This window comes from Schistocerca nitens, chromosome 3 (assembly GCF_023898315.1).
Source record: "Schistocerca nitens isolate TAMUIC-IGC-003100 chromosome 3, iqSchNite1.1, whole genome shotgun sequence".
NCBI lineage: Eukaryota > Metazoa > Arthropoda > Insecta > Orthoptera > Acrididae > Schistocerca > Schistocerca nitens.
The window spans coordinates 684,771,776-684,784,895 of record NC_064616.1 but is presented as its reverse complement, the minus strand read 5'-3'; the positions used below and the strand labels follow the sequence as shown (position 1 = coordinate 684,784,895).

Genomic DNA, 13,120 nt, shown 5'->3' with positions numbered 1-13,120 from the left:
TTACTTAAGCTGGTCTAACAGTCCTTTTTAAGATATTCATCTATAGAGTAGAAGGAGTTGCCTATCAAAAAGTCTTTCAAACTATATTTAATCTGTGCCTTATCTGATACCACGTTTTCAATGGTTGCTGGCAATTTATTGAAAAAGTGTGTTCCTGAATATTGGACCTCTTTTTGGCCCAAGGTAAGTGGTTTCAGGTCTTCACGTAGATTGTTCTTGTTCCTAGTATTCATACCATGTATTGAGCTATTGGTAGGAAACAAAGATATATTGCTTGCAATAAATTACATGTACAAATAAATATACTGAAAAGCAGTGGTTAGAATACAAAGTTCTTTGAACAGATTTCTACATGATGTTCTTGAATTTACACCACAAATTATTCTTATTACATGCTTTTGCACACTAAAAATGTTTACTCGGTTTGATGAGTTACCCCAGAATATGATCTCGTAAGACATAACATAATGAAAGTAAGCAAAGTATGCAAGCTGTTTTTTATTTTTATATCTCCTACATCTGACATCATTCTCACTGCAAATACAGACTAGTTTAGGCACTTCAGCAATTCTGTGGTAATGCCTTCCCACCTGAATTTATTATCGAGTTGCTATACCATAAATTTAACACTGTCAACCTCTTTCATCTGTATGTCTTCATATGTTATACACATGCAGGAAGGAAATCTCTTATAGGTTCTGAACTGCATATAGCAGGTCTTTTCAAAGTTTAATGACAGTGAATTAGCTTTAAACCATTTATTAAGGTCAGTGAAAATTTCATTACCAGCTATTTCTAAATCTATACTTGACTTGCTGCTTATTGCAATGTTTGTAGCATCTGCAAAAGAAACAAACTAAGCATCTGGTAATGTAATGGATGAGAAGTCATTAATGTACACAATGTGATGGATTGTGTGTAAGAGCTGAAATGAAATGAAATGTCGTGTGATTAGGGCCTCCCGTCGGGTAGACCGTTCACCTGGTGCAGGTCTTTCGAGTTGATGCCACTTCAGCGAATGGCACGTTAATGGGGATGAAGTGATGATGATTAGGACAACACAACACCCAGTCCCTGAGTGGATAAAATCTCCGACCCAGCCGGGAATCGAACCCGGGACCTTAGGATTGACATTCTATCATGCTGACCACTCAGCTACCGGGGCCGGACTTGTGTAAGAGGTCAGAAGCAAGAAGCAGAACCATATACAGAAGGAATTCATCTTTTTAATTGACAACCACTGATATCCTACATTGGCGCATTCACTTGTAGACTTGCATGGATTTATTCACCTGATTAAATAAACAGTAACCTGTATCTTCATTTTGGAGCTCAAACAGACAATGTGCAAGGGATTAAAATGTAAAACATCTGCCGAGGTATATGGTTTCCTTCCTTTAAAATTATAATGACATAAAATATATCTGGCCACATGTCACAGGACAACAATGTACAACAATGCCAAGTTTTTTTAGTTATCTGTTTATGATTCATAAGTTAAATGATAATCATTTACTTCTAAATAGAATTACATCTATAATAATTTTCTTCTAAATAGAAATACTTCTCAAAACATCTTCTGTCACCACACATTTGTTGAACAAAACAGTGACACAATGAATGACTTTAACTGACCTGTATGTAGATTTACAAAAAGGACAAATTTTCAGGTAATAGTATTCTGTTCTCTAGTATTGCTTGTTGTCTTCTTCAATGCATTAACACCTTTACTTTTACAAACCAGTCCAGAACACGAGAACTGCCTCCCTAACATCATCATGTGGCTCATTAAAAGCATTTATGCACCCGAAAAATATAATAGGTATGATGTAAATTAATGAGAATATCCTGACTTCAAGAGGTAAAATGTGTTTACTAAGATTACAAATTTATGTAGTGCCTTGTAACAGCTGCATTGTGAGTTGCACATACAAAATGGACAAGGATTTTGTACACAGATGATAATCTTTCAAGTATATCATATTCAACAAGGTAAATGGAGTTAAAAACATTAGAAATTTTAATAATGAAACCTGACAGAACTACAAAAATATTCAACTAAACTAATTAGGGAATTAGGACAATATAAGGATAAAAAAAATGTTACGGACTGGCTCATTAATAGCTCATAGCATAATATTTGACGTTGCAGCCAGCTGCAGGTGGTGGCACATGTCGGCACTAATGACGTGAGTTGCTTTGGATCTGAGGAAATTCTCTCTGGATTCCAGCGGCTATCTGATTTGGTGAAGGCTGCTGGTCTTGCTTATGAGATGAAGGCAGAGCTCACCATCTGCAGCATCGTTGACATAACCGACTGCGGACCTCTGGTCCAGAGCCGGGTGGAGGGTCTGAATCAGAAGCTCAGACAGTTTTGCGACCGTGTTGACAGCAGATTCTTTGACTTGCGCCATAGGGTGGTGGGGTTTTGGGTTCCGCTGAATAGGTCAGAGTTCACTACACTCAGCTGGTGGCTACATAGGTAGCGGAGGCTGTGTGGTGTGGACTGGGCAGTTTTTTAGGATAGAAGGCCTCGGGAAAGTACGGGATGGGCTGCAATCTCAAAGGGTGCATGGCAAATACATGACGTGCTTGGATCAAGGAACAGTCGGAATTGTAGTTGTAAATTGTTGTAGTTGTGCTGGAAAAGTCCCTGAGCTTCAAGCACTAATAGAAATCACAGAAGCTGAAATTTTTATAGGTACGGAAAGCTGGCTAAAGCCTGAAATAAGTTCTGCAGAAATTTTTATGAAGTCTCAGACAGTGTTCAGGAAAGATAGATTAGGCAGAATTGGTGGTGGAGTGTTTGTGTCTGTCAGTAGTGGTTTACCTTGTAGTGAAGTTGAAGTAGATACTTCTTGCGAATTGGTATGGGTGGAGGTTATACTTAACAGCCGAACTAAGTTAATAATTGGCTCCTTCTACCGACCCCCAGACTCTGATGATATAGTTGCTGAACAGTTCAGAGAAAATTTGAGTCTCATAACAAATAAATACCCCACTCATACGGTTATAGTTGGTGGGGACTTCAACCCTCCCTCGATATGTAGGCAAAAATACTTGTTCAAAACCGGTGGTAGGCAGAAAACATCTTCCAAGATTGTCCTAAAAGCTTTCTCCGAAAATTATTTCGAGCCGTAGTCCACAAACCCACACGAATTGTAAATGGTTGCAAAAACACACTTGACCTCTTAGCCACAAACAATCCAGAGCTAAAAGAGAGCATTATGACTGATACAGGGATTAGTGATCACAAGGTCATTGTAGCTAGGCTCAATACCGTTTCTTCCAAATCCACCAGAAACAACTGCAAAATAATTTTATTTAAAAAAGTGGATAAAGTGTCACTAGAAGCCTTTCTAAGAGACAATCTCCATTCCTTCTGAACTGACTATGCAAATATAGACGAGATGTGGCTCAAATTGAAAGATATAGTAGCAACAGCAACTGAGAGATTCACACCTCATAAATTGGCAAGAGATGGAACTGTTCCCCCATGGTACACAAAACAGGTCCGAATGCTGTTGCAGAGGCAATGGAAAAAGCATGCGAAGTTCAGAAGAACGCGAAATCCCGAAAATTGGCTAAAATTTACAGACGCGCAAAATTTGGCACGGACTTCAATGCGAGATGCCTTTAATAGGTTCCACAACGAAACATTGTCTCGAAATTTGGTAGAAAATCAAAAGAAATTCTGGTCGTACGTAAAGTACACAAGTGGCAAGACGCAGTCAATACCTTTGCTGCGCAGTGCCGATGGTACTGTTACCGATGACTGAGCCGCTAAAGCAGAGTTATTGAATGCAGTTTTCCAAAATTCCTTCACCAGGGAAGACGAATGGAATATTCCAGAATTTGAAACATGAACAGCTACTAGCATGAGTTTCTTAGAAGTAGATACCTTAGGGGTTGCGAAGCAACTCAAATCGCTTGATACGGACAAGTCTTCAGGTCCAGATTGTATTCCAATTATGTTCCTTTCAGATTATGCTGATACAATAGCTCCCTACTTAGCAATCATATACAACCCCTCGCTCACCAATAGATCTGTACCTACAGATTGGAAAATTGCGCAGGTCGCACCAGTGTTTAAGGAGGGTAGTAGGAGTAATCCATCGAACTACAGACCTATATCATTGACGTTGGTTTGCAGTAGGGTTTTGGAGCATATACTGTATTCAAACATTATGAGTCACCTTGAAGGGAACAATCTATTGATACATAATCAGCATGGTTTCAGAAAACATCGTTCTTGTGCAACGCAGCTAGCTCTTTATTCGCACGAAGTAATGGTCACAATTGACAGGGTATCTCAAGTTGATTCTGTATTTCTAGATTTCCGGAAAGCTTTTGACATTGTTCCTCACAAGCAACTTCTAATCAAGCTGCGGGCCTATGGGGTATCATCTCAGTTGTGCGACTGGATTCGTGATTTCCTGTCAGGAAGGTCGCAGTTCATAGTAATAGACGGCAAATCATCGAGTACAACTGAAGTGATATCAGGTGTTCCCCAAGGAAGCATACTGGGACCTCTGCTGTTCCTGATCTATATAAATGACCTGGGTGACAATCTGAGCAGTTCTCTTAGGTTGTTCGCAGATGATGCTGTAATTTACCGTCTAGTAAGGTCATCTGAAGACCAGTATCAGTTGCAAAGCGATTTAGAAAAGATTGCTGTATGGTGTGGCAGGTGGCAGTTGACGCTAAATAACGAAAAGTGTGAGGTGATCCACATGAGTTCCAAAATAAATCCTTGGAATTTGATTACTCGATAAATAGTACAATTCTCAAGGCTGTCAATTCAACTAAGTACCTGGGTGTTAAAATTATGAAAAACTTCAGTTGGAAACACCACACAGATAATATTGTGGGGAAGGCAAGCCAAAGGTTGCATTTCATTGGCAGGACACTTTGAAGATGCAACAAGTCCACTAAAGAGACAGCTTACACTACGCTCGTTTGTCCTCTGTTAGAATATTGCTGCGCGCTGTGGGATCCTTACCAGGTGGGATTGACAGAGAAAATTGAAAGGGTGCAAAAAAGGGCAGCTCATTTTGTATTATCACGTAATAGGGGAGAGAGTGTGGCAGATATGATACACAAATTGGGATGGAAGTGATTAAAGCAAAGACGTTTTTCGTCACGGCGAGATCTATTTACGAAATTTCAGTCATCAACTTTCTCTTATGAATGCGAAAATATTTTGTTGAGCCCAACGTACATAGGTAGGAATGATTATCAAAATAAAATAAAAGAAATCAGAGCTCGAACAGAAAGGTGTAGGTGTTCGTTTTTCCTGCGCGCTGTTCGGGAGTGGAATGGTACAGAGATAGTATGATTGTGGTTCGATGAACCCTCTGCCAAGCACTTAAATGTGAATTGCAGAGTAATCATGTAGATGTAGATGTAGAAGTCAGAAGGAGAGCAGTTATACACAAAGATACTATGCAGTTACCAATGTCTCCATACCTACACTCCTGGAAATGGAAAAAAGAACACATTGACACCGGTGTGTCAGACCCACCATACTTGCTCCGGACACTGCGAGAGGGCTGTACAAGCAATGATCACACGCACGGCACAGCGGACACACCAGGAACCGCGGTGTTGGCCGTCGAATGGTGCTAGCTGCGCAGCATTTGTGCACCGCCGCCATCAGTGTCAGCCAGTTTGCCGTGGCATACGGAGCTCCATCGCAGTCTTTAACACTGGTAGCATGCCGCGACAGTGTGGACGTGAACCGTATGTGCAGTTGACGGACTTTGAGCGAGGGCGTATAGTGGGCATGCGGGAGGCCGGGTGGACGTACCGCCGAATTGCTCAACACGTGGGGCGTGAGGTCTCCACAGTACATCGATGTTGTCGCCAGTGGTCAGCGGAAGTTGCACGTGCCCGTCGACCTGGGACCGGACCGCAGCGACGCACGGATGCACGCCAAGACCGTAGGATCCTACGCAGTGCCGTAGGGGACCGCACCGCCACTTCCCAGCAAATTAGGGACACTCTTGCTCCTGGGGTATCGGCGAGGACCATTCGCAACCGTCTCCATGAAGCTGGGCTACGGTCCCGCACACCGTTAGGCCGTCTTCCGCTCACGCCCCAACATCGTGCAGCCCGCCTCCAGTGGTGTCGCGACAGGCGTGAATGGAGGGACGAATGGAGACGTGTCATCTTCAGCGATGAGAGTCGCTTCTGCCTTGGTGCCAATGATGGTCGTATGCGTGTTTGGCGCCGTGCAGGTGAGCGCCACAATCAGGACTGCATACAACTGAGGCACACAGGGCCAACACCCGGCATCATGGTGTGGGGAGCGATCTCCTACACTGGCCGTACACCACTGGTGATCGTCGAGGGGACACTGAATAGTGCACGGTACATCCAAACCGTCATCGAACCCGTCGTTCTACCATTCCTAGACCGGCAAGGGAACTTGCTGTTCCAACAGGACAATGCACGTCGGCATGTATCCCGTGCCACCCAACGTGCTCTAGAAGGTGTAAGTCAACTACCCTGGCCAGCAAGATCTCCAGATCTGTCCCCCATTGAGAATGTTTGGGACTGGATGAAGCGTCGTCTCACGCGGTCTGCACGTCCAGCACGAACGCTGGTCCAACTGAGGTGCCAGGTGGAAATGGCATGGCAAGCCGTTCCACAGGACTACATCCAGCATCTCTACGATCGTCTCCATGGGAGAATAGCAGCCTGCATTGCTGCGAAAGGTGGATATACACTGTACTAGTGCCGACATTGTGCATGCTCTGTTGCCTGTGTCTATGTGCCTGTGGTTCTGTCAGTGTGATCATGTGATGTATCTGACCCCAGGAATGTGTCAATAAAGTTTCCCCTTCCTGGGGCAATGAATTCACGGTGTTCTTATTTCAATTTCCAGGAGTGTATTTAAATTATAACAGTGCCTCTAAAATTCTTATGCTAGTTAACTGAAGAAAGACAATTTTTAAATGTGTAGGCAAATAAGAATATTTAACGTTATGTGCACAGTTTTTTTTACCTTATTTTGCGTTTTTAAAATAGACAGGAACTCCTATGGTATGAAGTACGCAGTCTCATTTACACAGGTTTTTTTTTATTTATTTCACTTTGCAATAGAGACTGTGTAAGATACAGTACCAAGAAATAACTGAGCAGCTACTAACATCTTCTGCACTCTGATGACAGTGATTCTGAAAATACTGTATTATTTGAGGCCATTATAAATTGAGTACAAACACTGTTGGGCAAGAAAGGAGATTGAAAATGATCAAGAGCTTCTTAAATATATAATCCTGCCATTTACTTGAAATGAATAAGGAAAAACATCTCACCAGGATGAAGTGACAGGAATTTGAACTGCATAGTTCCCAAATAAAAGGCCAGTGTTATTACCACTGTGCCATTGCACTCAAAAATGCCATATCCAATCATTAGCTATTTCCTCATTTCTGTATTAACAACAAATGACACTAATACTACTGGTTCTCAACATAATACTGCCGTACCAAGTGGCTACTATTAGGCACACAGTGTGTGACAATGAAGATCATTGCAGGATTCCAGCTATTTTATCTGTGATGATTTATGCAGTGAGTTTATACTCTCTGCCTAGGCACTTTGGTTTCTCTGATCTGATTTATTTTTGGATCACAAATCTGTGAGTTCAATTGCTTTCTCAGTACATAAGCTGGAAATTAACTTCTGTTATATCCTAGCCAGTAATGCCAACCGAGCCCGCTGCCAAAAAGGTTGGCAGCATCGAAGTCCGGACGCCGTCCGCATAAGCAGCGCCAGCGATACAGGAAATCGCCGCAAGTCTGCGCGCGCCACCGCTGGCTTCTGGCTTCTTAAGCGCTGGAGTCGCGAGCGCTAGGACAGTTCTGTATTCGCCGCTCAGTGGTGTACTCGCCACCGAATTGTGTACTTGCTAGTCAGTTGTGTGTTCATCGCAGCAGAGTTGTTGTTTGTCGTCAGCCGACGCTGACCAAGCCGCACCGACTCGAACTAGACAGATTTCTGTAGACCATGTTCACCACTGTGTTCTGTATCGTCATTAATAAAGATAAGTACCGACTTTCATTTAATCCGAGTGTTTGGGTTTTCATCTTTCTGTTCACTGTTCCAGCGGACCGGTCGGCCCGCTATTAAAAGTGTGGCGGTGACTTCGTAGGCCGTTTCTACAGCGAAGTGTTGTCGCTACAAAGGCCATCACAAAAACTTCTGTTATGGTCTTTGAAAGTATACTGATGTAGAGTACTGTGATTAAATTTCTTTTATTGGGTATTAGTGCCTAGTTTCTGATCCACAAACATCAAAAGTCATGATATTTTACTAACTGAGTTTATTCTGAAGTTAGTGACTTGCATGCACCTACTGTGCCATTTCATCAGACTTCAACATATCCTGTTACAAATACTGAAGATTAACTCAGCATCTTAAGGTGCAGTCAGAATTTAAGTAACCATCTCTCTATCTGACTGCATAAAATCATAATGTTCTATGTAAATCTCAGACGATATCTTACACTGTTTGCCTGACATCTGAAACATGTATCCTCTGAGAATCTAGAAAACAATACACATAATACACTAATCAAAAAAAGTTTTGCATCACCTCAGTTCTGAGAGTTCCAGATCCTGTACAGAATACTGGAATAGGGATCAACGTAAACATCATTTCCACCCTTTTCATTGCTCATGAAAACCACACACTGCATGTTGTACCACTATACAGCAAGGCCTTCATTGGTGGTGGTCCAGATTGCTGTACACACCGGTAACTCTAATACCTAGTAGCATGTTCTATTGTATTGATGCATGCCTCTATTCGTCGTGACAAACTATCCACAAGTTCATCAAGGCACTGTTGGTCCAAATTGCCCATTCCTCAATGGCAATTCGGTGTAGATCCCCCAGAGTGGTCAGTGGGTCACATCATCCATAAACAGCCCTTTTTGATCTACTTCAGGCATGTTTGATAGGTTTCATGTCTGGAGAACATGCTGGCCACTCTAGTTGAGCGATGTCATTATCCTGAAGGAATCCATTCACAAGATGTGCATGATAGGGGTGCGAATTGTTGTCCATGAAGACGAATGCCTCGCCAATATGCTGCTGACATGGTTGCACTATCAGTCAGAGGATGGCATTCACATATCATACAGCCATTACGTCGCCTTCCATGACCACCAGTGGTGTACGTCGGCCCCACATAATGCCACCCCAAAACAGCAGGGAACCTCCACCTTGCTGCACTCACTGGACACTGTGTCTAAGGTGTTCAGGCTGACTGGGTTGCCTCCAAACACGTCTCCAATGATTGTGTGGCTGAGGGCATATGTGACACTCATGGCAGAAGATAACATGATACCAATACTGAGCGGTCCATTCGGCATGTTGTTGAGCCCATATGTACCGTGCTGCATGGTGTCGTGGTTGCAAAGGTGGACCTTGTCATGGATGTTGGGAGTGAAGCTGCGCATCATGTAGCCTACTGCACACAGTTTGAGTCATAAAACAATGTCCTGTGGCTGCACAGAAAGCATTATTCAACATGGTGGCATTACTGTCAGGATTACCCTGAGCCATATTCATAGCTAGCAACCTGATCCAGGCATGTCTCTCTGTATCTCCTCCATGTCCAAACAACATGGCTTTGGTTCACTCCAAAATGCCTGGACACTTCCTTTGCTGAGAGCCCTTCCTGGCACATAGTAACAATGCGGACATGATCGAACAGCGGTATTGACCATCTAGGCATGGTTGAACTTCAGACAACAGGAGCTGTATACCTCCTTCCTGGTGGAATGACTGAAACTGATTGGCCATCAGACCCTCTCTGTCTTATAGGTGCTGCTCATGCATGGCTGTTTACATCTTTGGATGGGTTTAATGATGTCTCTGAACAGTCAAAAGAACTGTGTCTGTGATACAATATCCACAGTCAACGTGTATCTTCACGAGTTCTGGGAACTGTGGTGATGCATTTTTTTTTTTTTTTTTTTTTTTTTTTTTTTTTTTTTTTTTTTTTTTTCCTGTCGGTATAAGCATCTACTATGACTTCATACTACCTCATCGTGTACATACAGCAGAGATGGAATGCTTGGCAGACCAGAGAAATACTACTTCATGGCCTTCAAAGTCACCAGATCTGGTTAACTTCTTTCTTCGAGCTCCACTCAAAACATTGTATTTGTTAGTCATTCATGAATCCTCATTATAAATGGGTTGCTCAAATATCATTCACAGTACAGGAATTGCAACTAGCACCCAGGATTTTTCATAGTATGTCTCTGCAGTGAAATACATGGGAGGGGATCTTGAATATATTCCATAAATGATTCAGTGTAAAACTCGGGAATTATCAAAACATACATGCCCTTACAGAGACTTTTATACCATACAATGAAAATTTACATGTTTATTTGTGATTTGTATATAAAAGAAGTCTAAGAATAAATCTTAAGATAGTACATGCTAATTGTGAAATCACAATGAATTTTTTTTGGTCTTTATCACTGTAAAATTTACAGACTGGACTAACATACATAGACTAAAGTCCAAATGCTTCTCTTTTCGTATGCTACTTCAATAGCAATGAACAGATATAGTCATAAAGTATTCTGAAACTATATCTTCATTCTAAGTGCACTCTATCAAGTTTTGAAATCAGTGTGAAACAGTTCTGAAGCATGCTGATAGTTGATCATAATGTTGTAAATGAAATTACATTACTTGAGCTGTATAAAAGTTGAATAATTGTTGTCATATTTTCAAATAATTATTTATATAAATAAATAAATATTTTTTTATAAAGAGCTGCTTTTAGCTCTTGTAAGGAAATCTTGACTTATGAGGGAAAAATTCTGGTTTCATAAATATAGTCACATACTTATTTTATTTATGTATAATCAGGACTGAACTAAATTCTGTCTATAACAAATCACAGTTCTTTCATGTGATCATAAAATAGGTTGAAATGCAGTGACTATTAACTGCCAGTTAATGTGTAAAATATTAATGCTGAAAATCTTGTATGTACAACAGGGACGATTGTTGTAACCTGTGACGAAGCTGCTTTTTAGGCTTGGTCTTATACAATATTCAGCCTTATATGAATAACTGACTCATTACAGTGCATGTAATCTTCTTTAGTTCTTAGTGAAACCTTTATACCTCAGATTAGTATTATATTTTACAGCATGAGAACAGATGTACAATTTCAATGTTGTACATATGGAGCAGCCTCAGTATTACCTTTGTCAGCAACTTCCTCTTCTTCATAGTCAACTTTAATGAATGTTGTCATTGTTATTTCAAATACTTTGTTTGGATCAGGTGCCATAGTAGCCACTTCTCGCTTCCTTCGTCCATACCCTATTTGACCATTGCTACATTCCACCTGCAATGAAGATATGACAGTATTCACAAAATGAAGTGAAATAAATGTGCAACTACAAATATTAAAATTTGAGTTTTGCAATATTTAACTGGAAATAAACAATTTTCAAGCATAATGCACAAATGTTTGAAGGGAAAGGTGATACATGAACTTATATTACATTTTAGGTGAATGTGTTGTTGTGGTCTTCAATCCAAAGACTGGATTGATGCAACTCTCCATGCTACCCTATCTTGTGCAAGCATCTTCATTCCTGACTAACTACTGCAACCCACAACAATTTAAACTTGCTTATTGTACTCTTCTCTTGGTCTTCCTCTACAACTGTCACCCTCCACACTTCCCTCCAGTGCTAGATTCACTGTTCTTTGATAGCTCACACTGTGTCCTATCAACAGATTTCTTCTTCTTGTCAAGTTATGACACAAATTTCTTTTCTCCTGAATTCTGTTCAGTACCACCACATTAGTCATATGATCTACTCATCTAACCTTCTGTATCCTTCTGTAGCACCACATTTCAAAAGCTCTTATTCTCTCCTTTTCTGATCTGCTTATCATCAGCATTATGCTTCCATACAAGACTACACTTTGGACAAATGCCCTCTTCTGCAGGAATGTTTTTCTTGTCAGTTCACCAGTGTCAGTTATTTTATTGTCTAAGTAGCAAAACTCACCCACTACTTTTAGTGTCTCATTTCCTGATTAATGACCTCAGCATTTCCTGATTTAATTTGATTACTTTCCATTACACTTGTTTAGCTTTGTTTATGTTTATCTGATATCCTCATTTCACGATACTGTCCATTATGCTCAACTGCACTGCCAAGTCCTTTAAATTTTTATTTCTTCCCATGAATTTTGATTCCTTTTCTAAATTTTTCTTTGTCTTCCTTTACTAGTTGTTCAATGTGCAGATTTAATGGCTTCAGGTTACAATTCAGTTTCACTACTTTCTCTACTACTGTTCCCCTTTCATGCCATTATATAACTGTGCTTCCTGTATTTTACCCCTGCTAAATTCAAAATTTCCAGTCAACTTTGTCAAAAGTTTTCTCTTTCTCGAGAGAAGCTATAAACTTTGGTTTGCCCTTCTTTAACCTACCTTCTAAGGTAAGTCATAGGATCAGTATTGCCTCCCATGTTGCAGTACTTCTCAGGAGCCCAAGTTGGTCTCCTCAAGGTTGGCTTCTACCACTTTTTACATTCTTTTATAAATAATTTGTGTCAATGTTTTGGAACCATGACTTATCAAACTGATAGTTCAGTAATATCCACACCTCTCAGCACCTGCTTTCTTTGGTACTGGAATTATTACATTCTTCCTGAAGTCTGAGGCATTTTCTCCTCTCTCATATATTTTGCATATCAGATGAAATAGTTTCATAATGGCTGGCTCTCCCAAGGATAACAGCAGTTCTGAGAGGATGTCGTCTACTCCAATGGCCTTGTTTTCACTTAGGTCTTTCAGTGGTCTGCCCAAGCCCTCATGCACCTCTCGGTCATCCATATCTAAAATACAAACTGTATCAGGTCAGCAGTGACCCACAGATCTGGTTGCAAATGATCCCGTGTTAGCAGGTCACTGAAACCGTCTGCTGAAAATTCTTTTACTGGGCAAGACATGCACTTGTTGATTAACATGCTTGGATAAACCATAACAGAATACAATGTCTGCCATTTCCCACATGGAATAACAGGACTCCATTTCATCTTCATGTTGTTAGCAC

The 13,120-nt window shown here is 41.0% G+C and overlaps 1 protein-coding gene across 1 annotated transcript in view; it reads right to left on the bottom strand.

The window, feature by feature from the left end:
- The window catches only part of LOC126248644 (uncharacterized), a 144,339-nt gene that overhangs the window by 4,921 nt on the left and 126,298 nt on the right, over positions 1-13,120 (bottom strand). The window contains exon 7 of the mRNA XM_049949826.1: positions 11,247-11,391. Coding sequence (XP_049805783.1) covers positions 11,247-11,391 — 145 coding nt within the window. The remainder of the gene's footprint in view (positions 1-11,246; positions 11,392-13,120) is intronic.